General features: G+C 41.8%; 1 protein-coding gene across 1 annotated transcript in view; it reads left to right on the top strand.

Annotated features, from left to right (window-relative positions):
* LOC134353570 (doublecortin domain-containing protein 1-like) overlaps positions 1 to 26386 on the top strand; it is a 610678-nt gene that overhangs the window by 86249 nt on the left and 498043 nt on the right. Inside the window, exons 6-7 of the mRNA XM_063061626.1 lie at positions 14567 to 14772; positions 21650 to 21743. Of these exons, the coding sequence (XP_062917696.1) occupies positions 14567 to 14772; positions 21650 to 21743 (300 nt within the window). The remainder of the gene's footprint in view (positions 1 to 14566; positions 14773 to 21649; positions 21744 to 26386) is intronic.

The following is a 26386-nucleotide window of genomic DNA, read 5'->3' as shown; positions in this document are numbered from 1 at the left end:
CAATGCCAGTGATCACACATTGGAGTTTGATTCCTGCCGCTCTCTGTGAGTAATAGTCATAGTCATACTTTATTGATCCCGGGGGAAATTGGTTTTCGTTACAGTTGCACCATAAATAATAAATAGTAATAGAACCATAAATAGTTAAACAGTAATATGTAAATTATGCCAGTAAATTATGAAATAAGTCCAGGACCAGCCTATTGGCTCAGGGTGTCTGACTCTTCAAGGGAGGAGTTGTAAAGTTTGATGGCCACAGGCAGGAATGACTTCCTATGACGCTCTGTGCTCCATCTCCATCTCGGTGGAATGAGTCACTGGCTGAATGTGCTCCTGTGCCCGCCCAGTACATTGTGTAGTGGATGGGAGACATTGACCAAAATGGCATGCAACTTAGACAGCATCCTCTTTTCGGACACCACCGTGAGAGAGTCCAGTTCCATCCCTGCAACATCACTGGCCTTACGAATGAGTTTGTTGATTCTGTTGGTGTCTGCTACCCTCAGCCTGCTGCCCCAGCACACAACAGCAAACATGATAGCACTGGCCACCACGGACTCGTAGAACATCCTCAGCATCGTTCGGCAGATGTTAAAGGACCTCAGTCTCCTCAGGAAATAGAGATGGCTCTGACTCTTCTTGTAGACAGCCTCAGTGTTCTTAGACCAGTCCAGTTTATTGTCAATTCGTATCCCCAGGTATCTGTAATCCTCCACCATGTCCACACTGACTCCCTGGATGGAAACAGGGGTCACTGGTACCTTAGCTCTCCTCAGGTCTACCACCAGCTCCTTAGTCTTTTTCACATTAAGCTGCAGATAATTCTGCTCACACCATGTGACAAAGTTTCCTACCATAGCCCTGTACTCAACCTCACCTCCCTTGCTGATGCATCCAACTATGGCAGAGTCATCCGAAAACTTCTGAAGATGACAAGACTCTGTGCAGTAGTTGTAAATGGTGAAGAGAAAGGGAGACAAGACAGTCCCCTGTGGAGCCCCAGTGCTGCTGATCACTCTGTCGGACACGCAGTGTTGCAAGCACACGTACTGTGGTCTGCCAGCAGTTTGTATATTCTCCCCAAGACCAGATGGGTTTCCTCTGGGTGCTCTGGTTTCCTCCCATATTCCAAAGCCCTATGGTTAGGATCAGTGATTTGTGGGCATGCTATGATGGTGCCAATAACATGGCGACACTTGCAGGCTGCTCCCAACGTAATATTTATTTATTATTTGTTTCTTTTTATATATTTGGACAGTTTGTTTGGATTCTTTTTCACATTGGTTGTTGGTCAGTCTTTGTGCGTAGGCTTTCATTGAATGTATTGTATCTCTTTGTTCTTGAGAGTCACAGTCGTAGAAAAATACAGGACAGGAACAGGCCCTTCTGCCTATCTAGTCTGTGCTGAACCATTTAAACAGCCTACTCCCATCTAACTGCACCTGGACCATAGCCCTCCATATCCTCACCATTTACGTGTCTATCCAAGCTGTGAATGCCTGCAAGAAAATGAATCAGGGTAGTATATAGGAACATATATGTTCTTTGGTAATAAATTTACTTTGAACTTTGAAACAAACAAGTTATTTTTTTGTTAATTGTACAAAAGTGAACAAAATATGTTCAGCTGAGATTCATTTGCAATATTCATTAGGAGACAAACGCTGAAACTCTTCGGTAAGAACAGAAAAGGCTGGAAGCTCTCAACATGTCAGGAAGCATTATCAGAGAATAAAATAGTTAATGTAATAGATGACTTTTCATTTTTTACAATGACATCTCTTTGTTTATTGTTTTCATAGAAACATTAACCTTTTGAAACAGAATTGCTTGAATTGGAAAGGGTCCAGAAGAAATTCAGGAGAATGATCCCAGGAATAAGACCATAATATATAAGAGCAGAAGTAGGCCATATGGCCCATCGAGTCTGCTCCGCCATTCAATCATGGGCATTCCAATTCTTCCAGTCATCCCCACTCCCCTGCTTTCACCCCATACTCTTTGATGCCTTGGCTAATCAAGAACCTTTCTATCTCTGCCTTAAATACACCCATATGAAAGGGTTAGCATATGAGAAACATTTCTCTGATCTCCCTGATCCTGTACTCACTGTCATTTACAAGAATCTCATTGAAACCTGTTGAATATTTAAAGGCCTTGATCAGGGGTTCCTAACTGGGGGTCCAGGGTCCCCTTGGTTAATGGAAGGGGGTCCATGGCATAAAAAAAGTTGTGCAATCCTGGCCTAGATAGGGTGTATGTGGAGAGGATGTTTTCCATAGTGAGAGAGTCTCGGACCAGAGGGCACAGCCTCAGAATACAATGATGTCTCTTTACAACAAAGATGAAGAGGATTTCTTCAGCCAGAAGGTGGTGAATCTGTGGACTTCATTGCCGCAGACAGCTGTGGAGGCCAAGCCACTGAGTATATTGAAAGCAGAGGTTGACACTACCTTGATTAGTCAGGGCATCAAAGGTTACAGGTAGAAGGCAGGAGAATGGGGTTGAGAGGGACAATAAATCAGCCATGTTGGAATGGGGGAACAGACTCAATGGGCAGAATAGCCTAATTCTGCTCCAGTGTATTATGGTCTATGGTCTTTTGAAACATATGAATGCCTCTACTGAAGTAATAGGCAGACAATTTCACTCATAAGTCTTTGTCCATGTCCTCAGTTCAAACTGGTCAGATAATTGCCCCAGCACTTAGTGCTACACCACATAACAATTTTCTGCCACACTAATTACCACTTTATTGATCGACTTAAATGGGTCACATGTGGCCAGTTAAAGATACGGTGCTGCTTTGAAAAAGTGTTTATTTTCCCAGTGAAATTTCTGTTTCTCAGTGTTTCATCAGCTTTGTACTATGTACGCACTGCAGCCACTTTATCAGGTTCTTCAGTACCCCTGCTCCTTGATGCAAATATCTAATCAGCAGTCACTGAAATACTCAAACCACCTTTTCTGTATACAACAGTTACTTGTACATTGCATTTTATAGGATTGCTTTAATATTTATATTTATTGAGGTTTTTAAATTGTGTTCTTTATGTTTATTGTGTTTTTTATGCTGCATCAGACCTGGAGTAACTATCATTTTGTTCTCCTTTACACTCGTGTACCGAAGAATGACAATAAACAATCCCGAATCTTGAATCTTAAATCAAGCAGCATTTGTGGAGAGAAAAAAATATCCCAATGGAGTAGAGCACATTATCTTTTAATTCAGCTGCAAGAGTGCTACCCTTAAACTGGCTCTTTTAAGGATAGTAGTTTAAAATAATTTGAAATAGTTTACATTTTCTACTTGATTAGGTCATATTATGGAAGATCTGCACTCAGTGGCCACTTTATTAGGTACTCCTGCTTGTTAATGGAAATATCTAATCAGCCGATCGCGTGGCAGCAACTCAATGCATAAAAGCATGCAGATGTGGTCAAGAGGTTCAGTTGCCATTCAGACCAAATGTCAGAATGGGGAAGGAATGTGATCTGAGTGACTGACTGTGGAATGGTTGTTGGTAGCATACAGGGTGGTTTGAGTATTTGAGAAACTGCTGATCTCCTGGGATTTTCACACACAATAGTCTCCAGAACAGGGTTTCCCAACCTTTTTTAATGCCATGGACCATACCATTAACTGAGGGGGTCCGTGGACCCCACGTTGGGAACCCCAGTTTAGATAGAATGGGGCAAAAAAACAAAAAGGATCCAGTGAAGCAGTAGTTCCCTGGGCAAACCTGCCTTGTTAGTGAGAGAGGTCAGAGGTGACTGGCCAGACTGGTTCACGTAGACAGCAAGGTGGCAGTATCTCCCATAACCACGCTTTACAACAATGTTGTGCAGAAGAGCATCTCTGAACGCACAACATGTCAAACCTCGAAGTGGATGGGCTACAGCAGCAGAAAGCTTTGAACGTACACTCTGTGGCCACTTTATTAGGAACAGGAGGTACCTAATAAAGTGTCCACAGATATGAAGTGTTCTGCAAACATGTTCATTTTTCAGACGGCAGGTGATGAGGCAGTGAATGCGGATTCTGAGGAGATAATAGATGTTGATTGCATATTCCTTATTAATTTATAAATACACTTCATTTGTATTTCTCTTTGCAAATGCTATTAACGCTGCAATGCCTTGTCATTTGTAATATCCTTTAAAGATGGTAGTAGTTAAAAGCGTTGTGAGAAAAACTTCTCAGAAATTCAGTTCATGCCAAGATGATCTGACATGACAAGTACTGATTGACAGAATATGTGTGAGCTTTTGTATTAACAGAATACGTGTTTGCTGTAGGTGCTTGTGTCAGAGAAATGATGGATTCATATCAGCTTAATTACGATCTAATTTGGTAATACTAGACACCAGATAAGATTTCAGGTAACAAGTTAACACATTTACCTTTAGGCATTCAGGAACTTAAACATCTTGTCAATTTCAGTACATCAAAACGTGCAGAAATCTATCAGGTTAATGAACTTCAGCTCCTCAGCAATATTGCAAATGTTTTCTGGAATGTTTGCTAATTTCCATGCAGCATGCATGTCAAAACAGAGGATTTAAATTTACAACAAAACCCTCTTCTGTGTGCAGGGTTGGGATAGCCAGAGAAAAAGAAATTGCATCAAATTGAACGTGAGTCCAAGAAAACCAACATGAGATTCTTCAGATGCTCGAAATCCAGAGCAATATCCAACACATACCTGTCTTCACCTATCAACTTCCAGCTATCCTCCTTCCCGTCCCCCACCTTGTTACTCTGGCACCTTTACCCTTCTTTCTCTGTCCTGAAGAAGGGTCTCGGCCCGAAACGGCGACTGTTTATTCATTTCTATAGATGCTGCCTGACCTGCTGAGTTCCTCCAGCGTTTTGTGTGTGTTGTTTTGGATTTCCAGCATTGCAAATGTTCTCATGTTTATAACACACACAAAATGCTGAAGGAACTCAGCAGGTCAGGCAGCTTCTAAAGAAAGGAATAAACAGTCAACGGTTCAGGCCAACACCCTTCATCAGCCTGAAACGTCAACTATTTATTCTTCTGTAGATGGTGACTGGCCTGCTGAAAACCCAACCAAATTGTGACTATATATAAAATTTGCAAATTTGAGATAATATATTTTAAAACTAATTGTAAAATGTCAATATTGAATTGCTATTTCATTTGTTCAATGATTGACTTTAATTGCTATGTACATTTACATGTATTAGGAATTTGCTGTGCTGTGTTAATCAGGGTGCAAGATGAACAAAAATACAACTTACTTACTGCCCGTTGCACTGCTGGCACCTAGGACAGTAATGAAGACCCTCCATCTCTGTCTGTCCTTGGCCATCATACTGTCGCTCACAGATAAAGAAGAATTCTTCATTGCTGTTTCCATAACAATTTTTTTGGCCGGTCAAGTTTGTTAGCCCTGAGCTGAACCCCCGAACTTGGAGGAATGGTGGATCATCCTTTGCCTGGTCTCTACCGTCTGACCTGTTTGGCATGGATGACCCTACGAAGGGCTTGACTCCAGCTAACTTAGCTCTCTGGGTTTTTGAGGCACACAAGTCTCCAAATGCTATAACAAGATTGTAGTCCTCTTGGAGGAAAAAATACAACAATATTTGACAATTATAAAGAACAAGAAATTGTATAAAAATCAATAATTATATATAAGGAAAAATAAATCTAACAAGTTGGCGGTTAAAGAACAGATATGGAGTAAAATGGGCAACAATAAGTAATTTCTAGCAGGTATTTTTTTCCAATCTTATCAAGACTGGGTAAGTATGGTTTCGATAGTAACAGAAGGGTGTTTGATAGGGAGGGGTGCATTTTAGAAGAGAGGGATTACGGTATGATTTTTTAAAATTGCCCTGCCAAGCTCAAAAGCAGTATTTGATTATCATTTGTAATTCTCTATCTCAGATGCAGGCAGCCAAGTTAAGGGACTGAATGATTGTCTAACTGAATGTGGTTTGTGAAATTGAAAGAATTGATGGGGAGGGGTGGGTGGGGGAGACAAGGAGAGATAAGTTGTAGGAAACAGCAAAGTTGGGTGGTAGAGGAGGTGGGGAAGATGTTTGCAGTAGGGCCTGAAAAGATCTTGGGGATGCTTTCAGATCTTAGGAGCAAGGATACACAACTGTAATGTGATTTACGGAGGAGATTCTGTAGATGCCGGACATCCAGAGGAGCACACACCAAATGCTGAAGGAATTCATCAGGTCAGGCAGCATCTGTGGAGAAAGATGAGCAGTCAATGCTTTGGGCCAGGACCCTTCTTCTTGACTGTTCATTTGGTATCATTTGCTGGGCAGGTTATGATGATAAACACAAGCGATTCTACAGACACTGGAAATCCAGAACAGTACAGGCAAAATGCTGCAGGAGCTCAGCAGGTCAGGTAGCTTCTAAGGAGAGGAATAAACAGTTGACCTTTCGGGCCGAGGCCCTTCATCAGGACTGGAAAGGAAGGGGGAAGAAGCCAGAACAAGAAGGTGGGTGAGGGGAAGGTGTACAAGCTGGAAGGTAATAGGTGAAGCCAGATGAGTGGTGGAGGGGGTATGAAGTAAGAAGCTAGGAGGTGATAGGTGGAAAAGGTAAAGGGCTGAAGAAGAAAGAATCTGATAGGAGAGGAGAGTGGACCATGGGAGAATGAGAAGGAGGAAGGGCTCCAGTGGAGGTGAGGGGGGCCAAAGTGGGTATGGAAGAAGGGAGAAGGGGAGGAGGGAAAACTATTGGAAGATAGAGAAATCAATGTTCATGCCATTAGTTTGCAGGCTACCTAGACGGAATATGAGGTGTTGACCCTCCAACCTAAGTGTCCTCATCGTGGCATTAGAGGCATGGATCGACATATTGGAATGGGTTGGAATGTAAAAGGCTAAAAGGATAGCTTGTTGGGTGCATAAGGAAATCAGTCCCAGTTACCAACTGACATTTTCACTTTTCTTCTGCTGTAAGCTTTCCTGCAACTTGATAAAACCTGCCAGACCAATGTTTAAACTAGTACAGAAGAAGACAGATGAATTAAAATGAATTCTGAGAATTAATTTTATGGGATTAGTACAAAAATGTTTCAGAGAAATTACCAGTTTGTAAATCAGATTGACCTTTCTGTGGCAGTACTGCTAAACAGAAATATGATCCATGGCTCCGTTCCATTGAGAATCTTGTTAGTCCTTTGTTCTCATTCCCTTCTGACTTACTGAAGTTATCAAATTCCTATCAAGAGTGAGGTAGAAACACTCAGCATTCGTTTTTAGGGGAGAGTTGACTGATGCAATCTCTCACTATCTGTGAGGCCGGTTGTATTATTCTGGCAAAAGTTTCCCACGATGCTCAGCAGAACAACACAAGCAACAACCATATTACAACAAACAAATCAAAACAACGACAGTAAAACAAGCCCCTTTCCTCCCACCCATCCACCCACTGCCCCACTCAAACACAGACAGTCCTTCAACTCCACAGCAGGCCATCTTGGGGCTTTCATCTTCCAGTGGACCCGTGCACCTGCAGATATCGACTTCCCTGGTGGACTTGTATACCCAGGGCTTTGGCCATCAGGCCTTGACTTCTGATCGAGCTTCGGGCTTCAATCTTTGGTTTCTTTTCATTGAGATCTCCTCTCAAGGTTTAACACACAAGATGCACAGCTAGTCTTTGTTAACTCCTCGGTTGACAAATTCATCCTAGGAATCAATCTGTTGAACTTTATGGAAATGAATTGTGAGCAGCCTGTACTTAGAGAAGTCCATAGTGTTAACCTCGGTGATGGAAGTTTGGTAAAAGGCCGAAGTTTGCAACTGAATTACTAGAAAATGCATCAATACTTTTTATCTTGTTAACTCTTGCCTCATCATCTTTTCCTACCACTTTATTTTCCTTCTGTCTGAGGAAAATAACTTGCTGAAGTTTGAATGTGAATGAGAACGACCTCCACTGTGCCACAGAGAATAAGGAGCAGCTGCGAATGGAGAGGCTGAGCAACCAAAAGACCAGACCACTAACCACAATCGCCTCCTACCCTTGCCCACACTACACCAGAATAGGTGGATCCCGATCGGCCTCTGCAGCCACCTGAGGACTCACCTGTAGACAATCACTTCGGAGATCATCGTACTCAACTCAAGTGATCGTCCTACTTACCTGATCTGTAATTAATGAGTCTTGTACCGTCTTCCCATAGTCACACGTACACATCCAGTAAAACATGATTGTGAGCTGGAGCACAAAGCACAAATGTCTTAACCTGTCTTAACCCAAGGCAGCAACATTGAATTACAGCTCCCCACCCTGTTACCCCAAGGGGGTCAGGTAACTGCAAGCAAATCATGGAATTAATTTATATAGCTCTGATTTTGACAGATAAAATCACTAAACTGTCAAGAAAAGCACACACAAAATGCTGGAGGAACTCAGCAGGATGGGCAGCATCTCTGGAAAGGAAAAAGCAGATGACATTTTGGGCCGAGGCTCTTGGAGTTTGCTACTCTAGATTTCCAGCATCTGCAGAATAAGTTTCTATATTTTTACCAAAGGAGAAAAAAAAAAGCGAGATATTGTTGTAATTATCTAATTTTTCCTTGGAGAAGAAGAGGATAAGAGATAATTTGATAGAGATGTACAAGATGATGAGGTTGGTACAGATGGCATCCATCATTTAGGACCTCCATCACTCAGGAATACCCCCTCTTGTCATTGCTGCCATCATGGAGGAGATACAGGAGCCTGAAGACAAACACTCAACGTTCCAGAACCGGCTTCTTCCCCTCTGCCATCAGATTTCTAAATGGACAATGAACCCATGTACACGACCTCACTAATTTGTTTTTTTTTTGCTCTCTTTTTGCACTACCCATTTAAGTTAATTTTAAATATATATTTCTTTTGTAATTTTTATACTGTAATTTATAGATTTTTTATATTGTTAGGCAATCTACTGCTACCACAAAATAACAAATATCACGACATAGGCCAGTGATATTAATTCTGATTCTAATATATTGTGTGTTTCTTTTCCTATTTGCTGTAGTACATAGAACATTACAGCACAGCACAGTACAGTACAGACCCTTCAGCCCATGATGTTGTGCTGACTTTTTAATTTAATATCAATCTAATCCTTCCTTCATTAACAAAATTATGAGCGGTATGGATAGGGTAAATATAAGCAACCTTTGTCCACTGAGGTTGGCTGAGCTTAGAACTAGATGCCGTATGTTAAGTGTGATGGGTGAAATGCATAAGAGCAACATGATGAAGGACCTTTTCATTCAGAGGGTGATGAAAGTGTGGAATGAGCTGCCAGCAGAAGTGATGGATTTCAACTTTTAAGAGAAGCTTGGATGGGAGGTGTATGGAGGGCTCTGGTCCGGGTGCAGGTCAAAGGGACGAGGCAGAATAATAGTTCAGCACAGACCAGATAGGCCGAAGGGCCTGTTTCTGTGTTGTAGAGTCTATGACATGTACATAACCCTCCATTTTTCTTTCATACATGTGCCTATCTAAGGGTTTCTTAAATTCTTAATGTATCTGCCGGATGAATTGTTAATTTGCCTGTTAAGTACTGTTAAGATTGTCGACAAAGTTGCAATTGCGGGACAGAGGTTTGATAAAATGGTGAGCGCAGCTCTTGTTTTACTGCAGATTAGCGCTGATGTAGTGGCAGCAGGGCGTGCTGAATCACAAGTCTAGTTTCCCGTAGCTGGCGGCAGAGATTTCAAAGGCAGGGTTCTATCGTTTCTGAGGAGTGAGGGGAAGAACCCATATGAGAATTCAGGTTTATCACCACTCACATATATCATGAAATTTCAAGCGCAAACATGAGGAAATCTGCAGATGCTTAATTTGTGGCAGTTGTACAGTGAAATACTTAAAATTACTACAGTACTGTGCAGAAGTCTTGTGCACCCTAGCTATATACGTGTGCCTAAGACTTTTGCCCCATACTGTACAGCCCAAGTCCCTGTGTGACATGTCTCACAAGTATAGCACTGAACAGCAATATAGGACCTTTGGTGTGCAAATTTGTCAGATTGCTTTACAAAGCCTTAACAATAATATGAAACAGTGTCAAAATGGCATGTTTTTACAGGGGGTACAAGAAAAGGGGCACCAAGGATTAATAAATGAAAGTGCAAACGCGAGGAAATGAAAGACACCTTTTATTTTGTTAAGTGCAGAGTTTGTTAAGTGTGTCCAGGGCGGATTCCTGTCACAATATGTTGACAGGCCGACTGGGGGAATGCCATACTAGAACTAGTATTAAGTAACGAACTGGGTCAGGTCACAGATCTCTCAGTGGGTGAGCATCTGGGGGACAGTGACCACCGCTCCCTGGCCTTTAGCGTTATCATGGAAAAGGATAGAATCAGAGAGGACAGGAACATTTTTAATTGGGGAAGGGCAAATTATGAGGCTATAAGGCTAGAACTTGCGGGTGTGAATTGGGATGATGTTTTTGCAGGGAAATGTACTATGGACATGTGGTCGATGTTTAGGGATCTCTTGCTGGATGTTAGGGATAAATTTGTCCTGGTGAGGAAGATAAAGAATGGTAGGGTGAAGGAACCATGGGTGACTAGTGAGGTGGAAAATCTAGTCAGGTGGAAGAAGGCAGCTTACATGAGGTTTAGGAAGCAAGGATCAGATGGGTCTATTGAGGAATATAGGGTAGCAAGAAAGGAGCTTAAGAAGGGGCTGAGGAGAGCAAGAAGGGGGCATGAGAAGGCCTTGGCGAGTAGGGTAAAGGAAAACCCCAAAGCATTCTTCAATTATGTGAAGAACAAAATGATGACAGGAGTGAAGGTAGGACCAATTAGAGATAAAGGTGGGAAGATGTGCCTGGAGGCTGTAGAAGTGAGTGAGGTCCTCATGAATATGTCTCTTTGGTATTCACCAATGAGAGGGAACTTGATGACGGTGAGGACAATATGAGTGAGGTTGATGTTCTGGAGCATGTTGATATTAAGGGAGAGGACACATTGGAGTTGTTAAAATACATTAGGATGGATAAGTCCCCGGGGCCTGACGGAATATTCCCTAGGCTGCTCCACGAGGAGAGGGAAGAGGTTGCTGTCCTCGTTGTCTATGGGAATGGTACTGGAGGATTGGAGGGAGGCGAATGTTGTCCCCTTGTTCAAGAAAGGTAGTAGGGATAGTCTGGGTAATTATAGACCAGTGAGCCTTGCATCTGTGGTGGGAAAGCTGTTGGAGAAGATTCTTAGAGATAGGATCGATGGGCATTTAGAGAATTGTGGTCTGATCAGGGACAGTCAGCATGGCTTTGTGAAGGGCAAATCGTGTCTAACAAGCCTGATAGAGTTCTTTGAGGAGGTGACCATGCATATAGATGAAGGTAGTGCAGTGGATGTGATCTACATGGATTTTAGTAAGGCATTTGACAAGGTTCCACACAGTAGGCTTATTCAGAAAGTCTGACGGCACGGGATCCAGGGAAGTTTGGGCAGGTGGATTCAGAATTGGCTCGCCTGCAGAAAGCAGAGGGTTGTGGTGGAGGGAGTACATTCAGACTGGAGGATTGTGACTAGTGGTGTCCCACAAGGATCTGTTCTGGGACCTCTACTTTTCGTGATTTTTATTAACAACCTGGATGTAGGGGTAGAAGGGTGGGTTGGCAAGTTTACAGACAACACAAAGGTTGGTGGTGTTGTGGGTAGCATAGAGGATTGTCGAAGATTGCAGAGAGACATTGATAGGATGCAGAAATGGGCTGAGAAGTGGCAGATGGAGTTCAACCTGGAGAAGTGTGAGGTGGTACACTTTGGAAGGACAAACTTCAAGGCAGAATACAAAGTAAATGGCATGATACTTGGTAGTGTGGAGGAGCAGAGGGATCTGGGGGTACATGTCCACAGATCCCTGAAAGTTGCCTCACAGGTGGATAGGGTAGTTAAGAAAGCTTATGGGGTGTTAGCTTTCATAAGTCGAGGGATAGTGTTTAAGAGTCGCGGGGTAATGATGCAGCTCTATAAAACTCTGGTTAGGCCACATTTGGAGTACTGTGTCCAGTTCTGGTCGCCTCACTATAGGAGGGATGTGGAAGAATTGGAAAGGGTACAGAGGAGATTTACCAGGATGCTGCCTGGTTTAGAGAGTATGCATTATGATCAGAGATTAAGGGAGCTAGGGCTTTACTCTTTGGAGAGAAGGAGGATGAGAGGAGACATGATAGAGGTATACAAGATATTAAGAGGAATAGATAGAGTGGATAGCCAGCGCCTCTTCCCCAGGGCACCACTGCTCAGTACAAGGGGACATGACTTTAAAGTAAGGGATGGGAAGTTCAAGGGGGATATTAGAGGAAGGTTTTTTACTTAGAGAGTGGTTGGTGCATGGAATGCACTGCCTGAGTCAGTGGTGGAGGCAGTTACACTAGTGAAATTTAAGAGACTGCTAGACAGGTATATGGAGGAATTTAAGGTGGGGGGTTATGTGGGAGGTAGGGTTTAAGAGTCAGCACAACATTGTGGGCCCAAGGGCCTGTACTGTGCTGTACTGTTTTATGTTCTATCTTAAATCTTTGAAGGTGGTAGGGCAATTTGTTATGGGCTATGGTAGCGTTAATAGAATTAAAAGCAAGGACGTGGAGTGTGTTATCGCTGAGGAGAAGGTTTTAAATGGTACAGGAGCATGAGGAGCACTGAATGTGGAAAGTCTAAAGAAACTGCAGGTCTGTGCCCAGTGAGGAATATACTCAGTGGCCACTTTATTAGGTACACCTACTCATTAATGCAAGTATCTAATCAGCCAATCACATGGCAGCAACTCAATGCATAAGAGCACGTAGACATGGTCAAGAGGTTCACTTGTTGTTCAGACCAAACATCGGAATGGGGAGGAAATGTGATCTAAGTGACTTTGACTGTGGAATAGTTGTTGGTGCCAGGCGGGATGGTTTGAATATCTCAGAAACTGAGATTTTCGCGAGTTTATAGAGAATGCTGTGGGAAAGAAAAAACATTCAGTGAGCAAAATTTCTATGGGCAAAGCACCTTGTTAATGAGAGAGGTCAGAGGAGAATGGCCAGACTGGTTCAAGCTGACAGGAAAGAAACAGTAATTCAAATGACCATGCATTACAACAGTGGTGTGCAGAAGAACATCTCTGAAGGTACCTAATAAAGTAGACACTGAGTGTATATCTTATTTAACAATGTTGTCCAATGTTTTTTCCATACTAGTGGGGTTACGTGTGTTAAGTGATATCAGTGGGGTTTGAGCTGCTGTCTGGTATTGTTCCTATCCCAGTGTGATGTATACTGTTATCTGACTTGTCTTTCTAACCAGTGAGGTTGTGCTCTCAGTGGGAGAGCAGTGTCAGGCGACCTGTACATGACCTGTTTTCTTGCCCAGTGTTGTTCCACTAGAGAGTTGTGCTGTGTGATTTATCAACGAGGTAGTGTTACTGTACACAGCGAGGTTGTGCTCCCGGCAGGAGTGTTGTGTTTTGTGACCTGTCTATGAACGCAGTGTAGCACAAGAGTTTCCGCTGGCGGCTGGAAATCCAGAGTAGCACACACATAAGATGCTGGAGGAAGGATGCGCGTTCCCACCCAGTGTTGCTTTGTACCTTATTGTAATATTCAGTGGTTTGTTCACGAGGTGCGTCTGTTGGTTTCCTGTTAGATGTGAACATGAAACCGTAACGTTACGATTAACATATCACTTTATACCGCCACCGACCCAGGTTGAGTTCCTGCTGCTGTCTGTAAGGAGCTTTTACATTCTGTCCGTGACCACTTGGGTTTCTCTGGGGCCTCCCACATTCCAAAGGCTCTTGGGTTAGTAGGTTAGTTGGTCAGATGCGTGTAACTGGGCGGCAGAGGCTTGCCGGGCCGGAAGGGCCTGTATTTGTGCTGTAACTCTAAATCTAAATCTTGTTTTTCCAAAGTAATTTTAAAATTTACTACATTACCATAACATGAGCTGGGAAATTAGGACCTAAAGATAGCATCAGGCTTTTGGGATATGCCAGGTGCCTAATCATTTTTGAAAACCCATCTTAATCAAAGGAAGAAACTTATTGTACAAAATATCATCAAGGAGGTTTTGACATCTTTACTTATATTGATTTGCATGCTCTTTATTCATTGTGAGCTCAATTTAGCATATTACTTGAAGGAAATCAGGTTTAGGGGATTTTAAATGAGATTAAGATACATTAATTAAGCTTTTATGTATCTCATTAAATGTGAGGCAAAGTGACTCCATTCTGTTAAAATAAAGATGCGATAAATGTAATATTGTTGATCTATTACAATGATCTACAGATTATTCAAGGAGGCATGCTAAGGTGAGTTTTAATTATGACTAAATTGTGATATTACTCTTTCATACCCTGAACATCTGTTCCCTTCAGGAACAATGATTTATGCCCATTATCAGCATGGCCAGCTTGCTACAGCTTATGCCATGCTTAGTGGGAAGTGAAAGAGATTTTAAAAGTAGGCGCATCAAAGTGGAACAAGGCCAATATGTGTTAAAGTGATAAGGTGATGGGCACCTGATCAGATGGAGCCAAATGTTAACTTTAGCTTTTTCTTACAGACCATCTGTCATTGGCCAAAAGGGTGAGCTGGACTATGAAAGGGATAGAACTTCCTTCTGACAGGCAGCATGGCAGGACAAAGCCTATTCTCTCACGCCGTCTGAAGAAGCTCATTGAAAATGGTGCTGTCAGAATTCTGGTTTTCAAAAATGGTGCAGGGCAGGATGGGGCCGAAATCACCACCTCACTGGATAACCAACAACAGGTAAAAGTGCTTTGTTTTGTTAAGTATCTTATTTCTGCTTTCCCAAAGCGATTCAGTTTCCCTCTTGAAATAAAGTTGAAAGTCTGGCAAAGATGGGCATTAACAGTATTTTTTTAAATAGCATATTTATTCAACAGAAAAAAAGACTTAAAAATAAACAAGAAAGTTAAGATTTGCTGAGATTAAACAAGTTCATTTTTAAACTAAGTGGAAAGGACATTCTAAATAGCAGTCCTGATGAAGGGCCTCAGTCTGAAACATCGGCTGTTTATTCATTTCCATAGATGTTGCCTAACCTGCTGAGTTCCTGCAGCATTTTGTGTGTGTTACTAAATTACAAAGGTAGTTTAGAAGCATGTAATTGTCGGGAATGTAATTTTTTATTTAGATAACTGCCTCTAAATCTAGTAATAGTTAACTCATAAACCTAATCTCTGCTTTAAAATCCCAAGCAAATAGATGTTTCTACTATTCTACTTTACGAATTCCGACGCATTGATCTTCCAATGGTTTGCAGGGGTATTTGGCTTGCTCAATTTATAAAATGTATTTGTCTTTATTTTATTATGTCTTGGATATTAAATATTAACTTCATCAACCAAATATAGGATTAGATTTATACTGAAATTCTTACCAGCTTTGGTAACAACAAGGAAATGAGTTAATATGTGACTGAATATTTTTAATATATAATAATTATCCAGGAACTAAAATCTATCTATCTGGAGGTTAAGCATCATACCTTACATGCGTAATGTAATTTACTTGGAGTTTTAGAATAAAAACTGAGTTTGGAATCATTCTATATGGAATAGAAGGATTTGAAAATAAGATGAATGATTTTATAATTGTATTCTAACCTATAGCACCCAAAGGAAAATCAATATGAAAGGAACTGGTGTGTCTAAACGTGATTCTGATTCTAAATGCGCTTGCAGACTCAAGGGGAATAATTACGGGTTAATTTACAGAACACGAGCGATTGTTCAGAGTTTATTTATTTGGAGATACAGCACGGAACAGTCCCGTCTGGCCCTTCGAGCCGCGCTGACAGCAATGTTCGTCTGTATGTATATTGATAAATCTTTCCAAGTGCTGGGTTGCATTGTGAGTTGGGGCCACCTTTGGTCCAGCCAGTTTGCCCACAGCCATAGTTTGACTACAACAAATGTAGTGTCACTGGCTCTTCTCTCAGCCTTGGAGTAGCTGGACAGCAGCAAAACTTATCGTACATCAGGCTGCTGCTTATTGATTCCAACTCGGTATTCAATATCATCATTCCCTCGCTAAGGCCTGGACCTCTGTACCTTCCTCTGCAATTGGATCCCTGACCTCCTCACTGGGAGACCACAGTCAGTGCAGATCGTAATAATACCTTATCCTCGCTGACAGTCAATAAGGTGCACCTCAGGGATACATGCCAAACACAAGCCGCACTGCCCAGCAACCCACTATTTAACCCTAGCCTAATCACAGGGCAACTTAAAATGACCAGTTAGCCTACTTGAGACTATTGGAGGAAACCGCAGCAAATGGAGGAAACCCATGCATCCTGTGGGGAGCATGTCCAAACCCATTGCAAAGGATGGTGGGATTGAACACCAAACCCCGAACTCCAATGCCCCAGGTGATAATAGTATTGTGCTAACACTACTGAGTTCAAAAATGCTCAACGGAACAACAGCTTTAAAATAATAAAGAGTCTTTCAACAGATTAGTTTAAATATGTTTGTGTAAAATATATTAAAAGAGAAACATAATATTTTTGTCAAAATGCACTCCCGTTCTCTGTGTGCCCCTCAACTGGGTTGAAAGTAAATAACTGATGATTTTTTTTTTGATGTTCATATCAGTTCTAGTCGTTAATTTTAACAAGAAATTTAGTGGTACATTAACAGGAAAGCTTTGAGATGTCTCACCTTTCTCAGTACTTATTCCACGTTTCTCTGTCAATTTTCAGATTTAACACTGTGCCTCAGGGGCAGACTTCAATCTTGGCGTCAAGGAGTGTGTTAGATATAGAGAAGCAAATGAATGTAGAAGTAAAAACACAAAGAAGTGTGCATATAGCCTCAGTTAAAAGTGTAGAGGAGTCAAACAGAACTTTGATGTTGAGAGAATCTCATTTCTCAAGGGGCCAAAAAGCCCTGAATTGTAGTTGGTTCGAAACCAGTAATTGGTTTATTATTGTCTCATATACCAATGTGCAGTGAAAAACTTTGTTGTGCAAGCAATTGATGCAGATTATTACAAAAGGAAAAACGATAACAATGAAGAATATAGAGTCATAGAGAATCAGGCTCTTCGGCCCATCTATTCTGTGCCAATCTGTTATTCTGCCTACTCCTATTGACCTGCACCTGAGCCATACAACATCCATCACTACCACTGGTATCTTATTTAACACTCTCCCCACTCCTGAGTGAAGAAAATCCTGCTCAGGTTCCCCTTAAACATTTTACCTTTCATCTTTAACTAATAACCTCACCCAGCCTCAGTGGAAAAAGCCTGCTTGCATTTACCCTACCTATACCTTTCATAAATGAGAGGCATAGATACAGTAGACAGGGAGCATCTGTTTCTCAGGGTTGAAATGTCTAATACCAAAGGGCATGCATTGAAAGTGAGAGGGGGTAGGTTCAGGAGGGATGTGAGGGTTAGTTTTTTACTCAGAGTCGAGGATATCTGGAATGTGCTGCCTAGGATGGTGGTGGAGACAAATACATTAGAGGCTTTTAAGAGATGTTTGGATAGGGACATGGATGTAATTAAGATGGAGGGATACGGACATCGTGTAGGTAGGAGAGATTAGGGTTTGGGTGTTTTTGATTTGCTTTTCAGCTGGTTTGGCACAACATTGTGGGCCGAATGGCCTGTTCCTGTGCAGTACTGTTCTATCTTCAAATCTCCCCTCATTCTCCTAAACTCCAGGGAATAAAGTCCTAATTTACTCAATTTGAATACAGTGAAAGGGAAAATGCAGTGCAGGTAGACAATGCTATGACAAGGCCCCTGTTAACCTGTTGTTTGTTTTAAGTTATTTTCAATGTACAGTGGAGACATCTGAAGCATTGGAGATTTTCTGCAGCAAAGGCTGAGAAGTTGTGGATAGGAAATGGCAGGAAGTGAAGTTTTTATAGAGAGGAAAATTGGGGCTTGAGTTCTCTAACTATGAAGCTTTAACCTCAGTGAATCCAGTAAATTAAAAAGGAGTGGGAAACCGAGTCCAAGTGAACAAAAAGAGAGAGAAAACTTCATCAAATGCCTTCAGTAGCTTCTTTATTAACTAATTCCTGTACCTAGTAAAGTGGCCACTGAGTGTATGTTCCTGGTCTTCTGCTGCTGTAGCCCGTCCACTTCAAGGTTCGATGTGTTGTGCATTCAGAGATGCTCTTCTGCACACCACTGTTGTAACGTGTGATTATTTGAGTTACTGATGCCTTCCTGCCAGCTTGAACCAGTTTGGTCATACTCCTCTGACCGCTCTAGTTAACAAGGTGTTTTCACCTACAGACTGTCACTCACTGGATTCTTTTTGTTCTTCACACCATTCTCTGTAAAATCTAGACACCATTGCATGTGAAAATCCCAGGAGATCAGCCGTTTCTGAGATGCTCAAACCACCCCATCTGGCACCAACAATTATTCCATGGTCAAAATCACTTAGATCACATTTCTTTTCTATTCTTTTGTTTTGTCCGAAAAACAACTGAACCTCTTGACCATGTCTGCATGCTCGGATGCACTTGGTTGCTGCCACATGATTGGCCGATTAGCTATTTGTATTAATAAGCAGGTGTACAAGTGTATCTATTAAAGTGGCCACTGAATGTATGTTTCATTTTCTCAGAACTTCCTTCTCCTGACACCCTCCTGTTCCTGCACCCACTGCTACTCTGGCTGCACATCCTACTCACACTCTGAACTCCCGGCTCACAATGTGGACTAGATGCAAGAAAACTGGATTACTGGACTTTTCTTGTAATTTGTTCTGAGGGTTCAAAGTTGATCAAGAAATTGGAGCCTTTTCTCTTGATTTCAACCATCAGAATGTTTGGAAACCTGGTTAAATATCTCATCTGATAGGCGGCACTTACTTTCGTATAACCTTTGATGCTCTTACTAATCAAACCTATCAATGTTGACTTTATATATACCCAATGATTTGGCTTCCACAGCCATCTGTAACAATGGATTTCATAGATTCACCACCCTCTGGCTAAAGAAATTCCTCCTCATCTCTTCTCAAGGGATGTCTTTGTATCCTGAGGTTGTGCCCTTTGGTCAAAATCAGAATCAAGTTTATAATCACTGACATGTATTGTGAAATTTATGATTTTGCGCACTATCAAAGTGCAATACATAAAAATTATTATAATTCAAAATGAGAAACAGCATCATCATCATGATTACGTGCCGTATTGTATGATGTGGGTGATCATGGTCTCATGACCATTATTATTCTTGGCAAATTTTCCTATAGAAGTGGTTTGCCATTGCCTTCTTCTGGGCAGCGTCTTTACGAGATGGGTGACCCCAGCCAATAACAATACTGTTCAGAGATTGTCTGCCTGGCTTCAGCAGTCGCATAACCAGGACTTGTGACATGCATCAGCTGCTCATACGACCATCCACCACCTGCTCCCATGGCTTCATGTGACCCTGATCTTTGGGGGAGGGGGTATGCTAATTAGGTGCTACACCCTGCCCAAGGGTAACCTGCAGGCTAGTGGAAGGAAAGAGCGCCATACACCTCCTTTGGTAGAACCCTATCTCCGCTCTTTCACCCAAATAAGAAATATATATGTTAAAAAAATGCAAAAAAGAGAGCAAGATGTGAGGTTGTGTTCATGGATTCATGGTCCATGATGGCAGAGGGGATGAAATTTTTTCTGAAAAGTTAAACACATGTCTTCAGAGTGTGATCTAGACTATCTGTATGTCCTAAACTCCCAATATAGTATAGGCCCAGAGCCATCAAATGTTTTCCATACATTAACCCTTTAGTTCCTGCACTTGTTCTCCCATACCTCCTCTGGACCCTCCCCAGTGTTCCAAATGTAGTCTGACCAATGACTTAAAAAGCCTCAGCCTCAATGAATCTGGTAAGTTTAAAAGGAGTGGGAAAAAGAGAGCTGGTGAACTGAAATAAAAATGCAGATTGGTTTTTGGACATCAGTACAAAACGAATGACAGGAAAATGGTAATCATTTCAAATTTTATTTTAGTAAAGTCAATGGAAAAATAAATCCCAATCGCTGCAGAATTGCCTGTGGAACTATAATTGATCATTTTAATTTGGAGCAGCATGGCAGCATAGCAGTTAACATAATGCTAGCATAACGCTAATGGCATGGGTTCAGTTCCTGCACTGCCTGTAAGGGGTTTGTCTGTTCTCCCCATTACCGCTTATGTTTCCTCTGGATGCTCCGGTTTCTTCCCATATTCCGAAACGTACAGGTTAGGAGGTTTATTGGTCCATGGGTGTAACTGAGTGTTGCGGGCTCAAGAAGTGCTTATTACTATGCTGTATCTCTAAATTTAAAAAAATTGCTCTAGCAGAAGAGATGAAGATCAGTTTCATCACCACTCTCTTCCAACCAATACCCCTTGTCTTCTCTTCCCCTCTGCCCCTCACCAATTTCAGCCCCACTATTTTTACTCTTTTCCAACCAATGCTATTCCTCTTTCTAATAGCTTTGCAAGAAGAACAAGTGCCATGCCTGCCCCTACACCTCCTCCCTCACCTCCATTCAGAGCCCCAAACAGTCCTTCCAGGTGAGGTGACACTTCACCTGTGAGCCTGTTGGGCTATTCTACTGTATCTGGTGCTCCCAGTATGGCCTCCTGTATATCGGTGAGACCTGATGTGAATTGGGAGACTGCTTCACCGAGCACCTACGTTCCGTCTGTCAGAAAAAGCTGGGTCTCCTGCCCATTCGCATTCTGACATGTCTGTCAATGGCTGCCTCTTCTGCCACCATGAGGCCACACTCAGATTGGAGGAACAGCACCTTATATTCCAACCTGATGTTATGAACATCAATTTCCCTAACTTCCGGTAATTGCCCTACTTCACCATTCCAACTCCCGTTTCCCCCCTCACCTCATCTTCTTACCTGCCCATTACCTCCCTCTGGCACTTCTATCCCTTCCCTTTCCTCCATGGTCTTCCACCCTCTCCTATCACATTCCCCCTTCCTGACGAAGGGTTTCGGCCTGTAACGTTGACTGTTCGTTTCCACGGATGCTACCCAACCTGTTGAGTTCCTCCAGCATGTTGTGTGTGTTGCTTTGACCCCAGCATTGCAGAGTATTTTGTGTCCCCCTCCTCTAGCCCTTTATCTATTCCGCCAATCAGCTTTCCAGCTCTTTACTTCACCCCACCACTCTCCCGGTTTCACCTATCACCTACCACCTTGTACTTCTCCTTGCCCTCCCCCCACCTGCTTGCTCTAACTTCTCATCTTTATTTCAGTCCTGATGAAGGGTCTTGGCTTGAAATGTCAACTGTTTATTCTTTTCCATAGATGCTGCCTGGTCTGCTGAGTTCCTCCAGTATTTTATGTGTGTTGCTTGGATTTCCAGTGCCTGTAGATTTTCTTGACTTAATACCTCTCCTCTTCTCTTCCCTCCCCCTACTCCTCACCAATCTCCGCCCCACTATTTTCCATATATAGTATCGCTCTCATTTTCAATAGGTGAGTCAGAGAGCATCAACTGACCGTCTTTCACTCAGTCTAAAGAAATTAATGCATGATTATTTAGTAACCCTCCATTCTAATTCTCAACAGAATCATAAATATCATTGTATCTGTTTCATAACCTTCATCTAAGTAATATTTTCCTTGTATTTCTTTTTAATTTCTGTTTGCAGTTTTTAGACCAATGCACTCTAAAGATCAACTTAATGTCCCCAGCAAAATATCTGTATGACTGGGAGGGCAATCGAATTTATGACCTCAGAACAGGTATGTAATTGTAAGATTAGACTATCCTTCAAAGCACTGAGGAACTCTCATGGATGGATAGGTGGATTAAGTACACAATCTATGACGTTTTCAGATGATGGAAAGCACCATCCATCATCAGGGAACCCTACCACCCAGGACATGCTCTCTTCTCGCTGCTGCCTTCAGGAAGAAGGTTCAGGACCCACACAACCAGGTTCAAGAACAGTTATTACCCCTCAACCATCAGGCCCTTGAACGAGTGGGGATAACTTCACTTGCCCCTTCACCACAACCTATGCACTCACTTTCAAGTACTCTTCATCTTAGGTTCTTGATATTTATTGCTTATTTATTTATTATTATTTCTTTCTTTTTGTATTTGCACTATTTGTAGTCTTTTGCAAACTGGTTGAACATCCAAGTTAGTGCGGTTGTTAATTGATTCTATTATGGTTATTATTCTATGATGGATTTACTGAGTATGCCTGCAGGAAAATGAATCTCAGGGCTGTATATTGGGGCATATATGTACTTTGATAAAAAAAATTCTTTGAACTTTGAACTCTCAATGCAGGTTGTAGGTCATGGTAAAAGTTGTATAGATGTGATGCCTCTAGTAGAATAATGGTATATCTGATTTCAGGAAACACCCCAATTTGATATCTGAAACAAATGGCAGTTGAACATCTCCTGTCTGAATATCCATAAACCAAAATTAGAACTTGTATTCATTTGTACCCCCCCCAACAATGCATCAAGATTTTTACAAAGTTTATGGTTTTATTTTCTGTTCTCAGCAAGAGACATTAAAAACACAGTGACTTTATTGTGTGCGCACACAAAATACTGCTGGAACTCAGCAGGTCAGGCAACATCTACGGAAAGGAATCAAGAGTTTGGGCTGAAGGCTTTCATCAGGACTGGAAAGGAAAGGGGAGAGGCCAGAATAAGAAGGTGTGAGGTGGGGGCGGTGGGGGGGGGTGTGAGAGCAGTGCAAGCTGGAGGTGGGGTGAGAGGGAAGTTAGGTGTGTGGGGGAGGGGATGAAGTAAGCTGGGAGGTGATAGGTGAAAAGGTAATGGGGTAAAGAACAGGAGTGGAGAGTTGACCATGGGAGAAGGGGAAGGAGGAGGGACACCAGAGGGAGTTGATGGGCAGGTGAGGACAAGAGGTAAGAAGCGAGCAATGGAAAAAGAGAGAAGGAGTACGAAGAGAAATTATGTTAAATAACTTCATTATGTGTTTTACTTGTGTATTAAACTTACATATAATCTCAGTATTTATACAAATAATGTCTAAAATTGCATTGAATATACAATATCATATTATTAAAAGTCTGCCAAAGATTGCTTCTACATTCTGTACATATCCCAGTTAACAAAGAGGTTAGATTCCTAGGGAAATCCTGTCTTTGAAAACTTGTATAATGGGATGCACAACAAACCCTTAATTTTTGTGGGGGATACATATTGCCATGGCTAAAAAAAGAAATCAGAAATTAATCAAAGTCAAGTTAAAAGCAAACATTGCTTATTTTGACATCCGGAAACATGATCAGGAGTATTGTGTGCGGTTCTGGTCACCTACCAACAAGAAAGATATCAATGAGATTGAAAGAGTACAGTTCAAAGTAAATTATTAAAGAACATATGTGCCACTGTATACAACTCTGATATTTATTTTCTTGCGGGTATACTCAGTAAATCCAAGAACCATAATAGAATCAATGCAAGACCCGCAGCAAACAGGGCGGACAAACACTCAATATGCAGCAGACAACGAACTGTGCAATTACAAAACAGAAACATAGTAATTATTATTATAAATACATAAGCAATAAATATCGAGAACATGAGATGAAGAGTCCTTGGAAGAGAAATTTTACAAGGATATTGCCGGGACTTAAGGACCTGACTTACAGGGAAAGGTTGAATAGGTTAGGATTTTAGAACCTGGAGTGTCAGAGAATGAGGAGAGATTTGATAGAGATGCTATTTGATAGGGAATTATTTCACTCAGTAATTTTATATATATAGTTAAATTAAATAAATAGTGTAAAAATAGATTTAAAAAAAAGTAGTGAGGAAATGTTCATGGGTTCAGTGTCCACTCAGAAATCTGATGATAGAAGGGATGAAGCTGTTCGTGAATCATTGAGTATGTGCCTTTAGGCTCCTGTATCTCCTTCCTGATAGGTAATAGCAATGCGAAGAAGGCATAACCAGGGTGATGGGGGTCCTTAATGATGAACGCCACCTTTTTTGAAGCATCGCTTCTTGAAGATGTCCTTGATACTATGGAGGCTAGAGCCCATGATGGAGCAACAACTCTCTGCAGCTTATTTCGATCCTATGCAGTAGCCTCTCCTCCGCACCCCGCCCCCCATACCAGTCAGTGATACAGTTAGTTAGAATAATCTCCACAGTACATCTGTAGAAGATGTGAGTGTTTTGTGTGACATGCCATATCTCCTCAAACTCCTGATGAAATATAACCACTGTCTTGCCTTGTTTGTAGCTGCATCAACATGTTGAGTCCAGGTTAGGGCCTCAACGATCTTGACACCCAGGAACTTGAAATTGCTCACTCTTTCCACTTCTGATCCCTCTGTGAGAACAGAAGGATAATTATGGTGTGAAAGCCACTTCGTCTATTTAATTCATCCAACTAGATATTCAGGAACTATTGAACATTAAGACACTTAATAAATGTGAATGTAAGATTCTGAACTTGTTTAAGTCAATACAACTTCTTTCCACTATTTGGTCCCTCATGTTGGCTATGGGCAAAAAGGAAACTTCCTGTAGCTTTAACCTGGGCAATTTGTCCATGGAACCTGTACCAGGTTGCAGCTCTGATATAGGTGCTATGATCACATTTATTTCAAGGAGGAAGAAAGGACTAATAGGAGATTGGCAAGCTTAACCCTTATTTGAATTAACTAAGTTAATTTAGTTAATCTATTTAAACCTCATCTATTAGGTTCCTTCTTCTGCACCTTTACCTTTTCTGACTATCTTCTCAGTTTCTTACTTCATCCACCCACCCACCTTCCCCCTCACCTGGTTTCACCTATCAACTTCCAGCTTGTACTCCTTCCCTTGCCTCACTTTCTTATTCTGGTTTCTTCCCTCTTCCTTTCCCGTCCTGGTGAAGGGTATCAGCCCAGAACTACGACTGTTTACTCATTTCCATAGACGATGCCTGACCTGTTGAGTTCCTCCAGCATTTTGTGTGTGTTATTCTGGATTTCCAGCATCTGCAGAATCTCAAACAAGAGTAAGTTCTGAGTAACACAAACAAAATATTGGAGGAACTCAGAAGGCCAGGCAGCATCTATGGAAAGGAATAAACAGTTGACATTTTGGGTCGAGACCCTTTAGCATGTCTGAAAAGTTACAGCCTGAAACGTAGACTGAGTTCCTCCCACATTACTGGATAGATTAAAAATTTGTTAACCAAGTGTTTTAAAGGATATAGATCATTGGTGTGATATGGTGTTTTGCTTGATGATGAGCATTTGACGGCTCTGGAGTTTAGAAGAATGAGGGGGGGAAATCTCTTGGAAATCTAGCAAATATTGAAAGGCCTAGATTCTAGGTAGAGTGGACATGGAGAGGATGTTTCCAATAGTGGCAGAGTCTAGGACCAGAGGACACAATCTCAGAATATAAGGACATCCCTTTAGAACTGAGATGAGGTGGAATTTCTTTAACCAGAGGGTGGTGAGTCTGTGGACCACATTGACTTGGCCTCCAAATGGCTGTGGAAGCCAAGTAATTGGGTATATTTAAAGCAGAGTTGCATTGGTTATTGATTATTAAGGGTGTCAAAGGTTATGGGGAAAAGTCAGGAGAAGGGGGTTGAGACAAATAATATAGCAGCCACTGGTGGAGCAAACTCAATGGGCCAAATAGCCTAATTCTTCTCTTTAGTCTATGGTCTTATATATAAACAATCCAAACTAAATTTTACATTACAGTTCTCCTCCTTGCTGACGGCTAATGGTGGCGCACCCCAGGGGGTGTACTAAGCCCACTGCTCTACTCTGTCCGTACCCATGACTGTGAGGCTAGGTATAACTCAAATACCATCTATAAATTTGCTGATGATACAACCATTTTTGGTAGAATCTCAGATGGAGATGAGAGCGCGATATACCAGCTAGTTGAGTGGTGTTGCAGCATAACCTTCCATTCATTTTTAGTAAGACGAAAGAGCTGACTGTGGACTTCAGGAAGGGTCAGACGAGGGAACACGAACCAACTCTCATAGAGGGATCAGAAGTGGAGAGAGTGAGCAATTTCAAGTTCTTGGGTGTCAAGATCTCTGAGGATCTAATCTGGTCTCGACATATCAATGCAGCTATAAAGAAGGCAAGACAGCAACTATATTTCATTAGGACTTTGAAGAGATTTGGTATGTCAGCTAAAACCCTTGAAAACTTAGATGTAGATGTCCCGTGGAGAGCATTATGACTGGCAGCATCACTGTCTGGTATGGGGGGGCGGGGGGGTGGCTACTGCACAGTCTGTAAGAAGCTGCAGAAAGTGGTAAACTTAGCCAGTTTCATCTTGGGTACTAGCTTCCATAGTATCCAAGACACCTTCAAGGAGCGACATCTCGGAAAGGTGGCGTCTATTATTAAGGACCTCATCACACA

The sequence above is a fragment of the Mobula hypostoma genome, chromosome 11 (assembly GCF_963921235.1).
Source record: "Mobula hypostoma chromosome 11, sMobHyp1.1, whole genome shotgun sequence".
Lineage (NCBI taxonomy): Eukaryota > Metazoa > Chordata > Chondrichthyes > Myliobatiformes > Myliobatidae > Mobula > Mobula hypostoma.
This window is presented reverse-complemented; position numbering and strand designations above follow the sequence as displayed.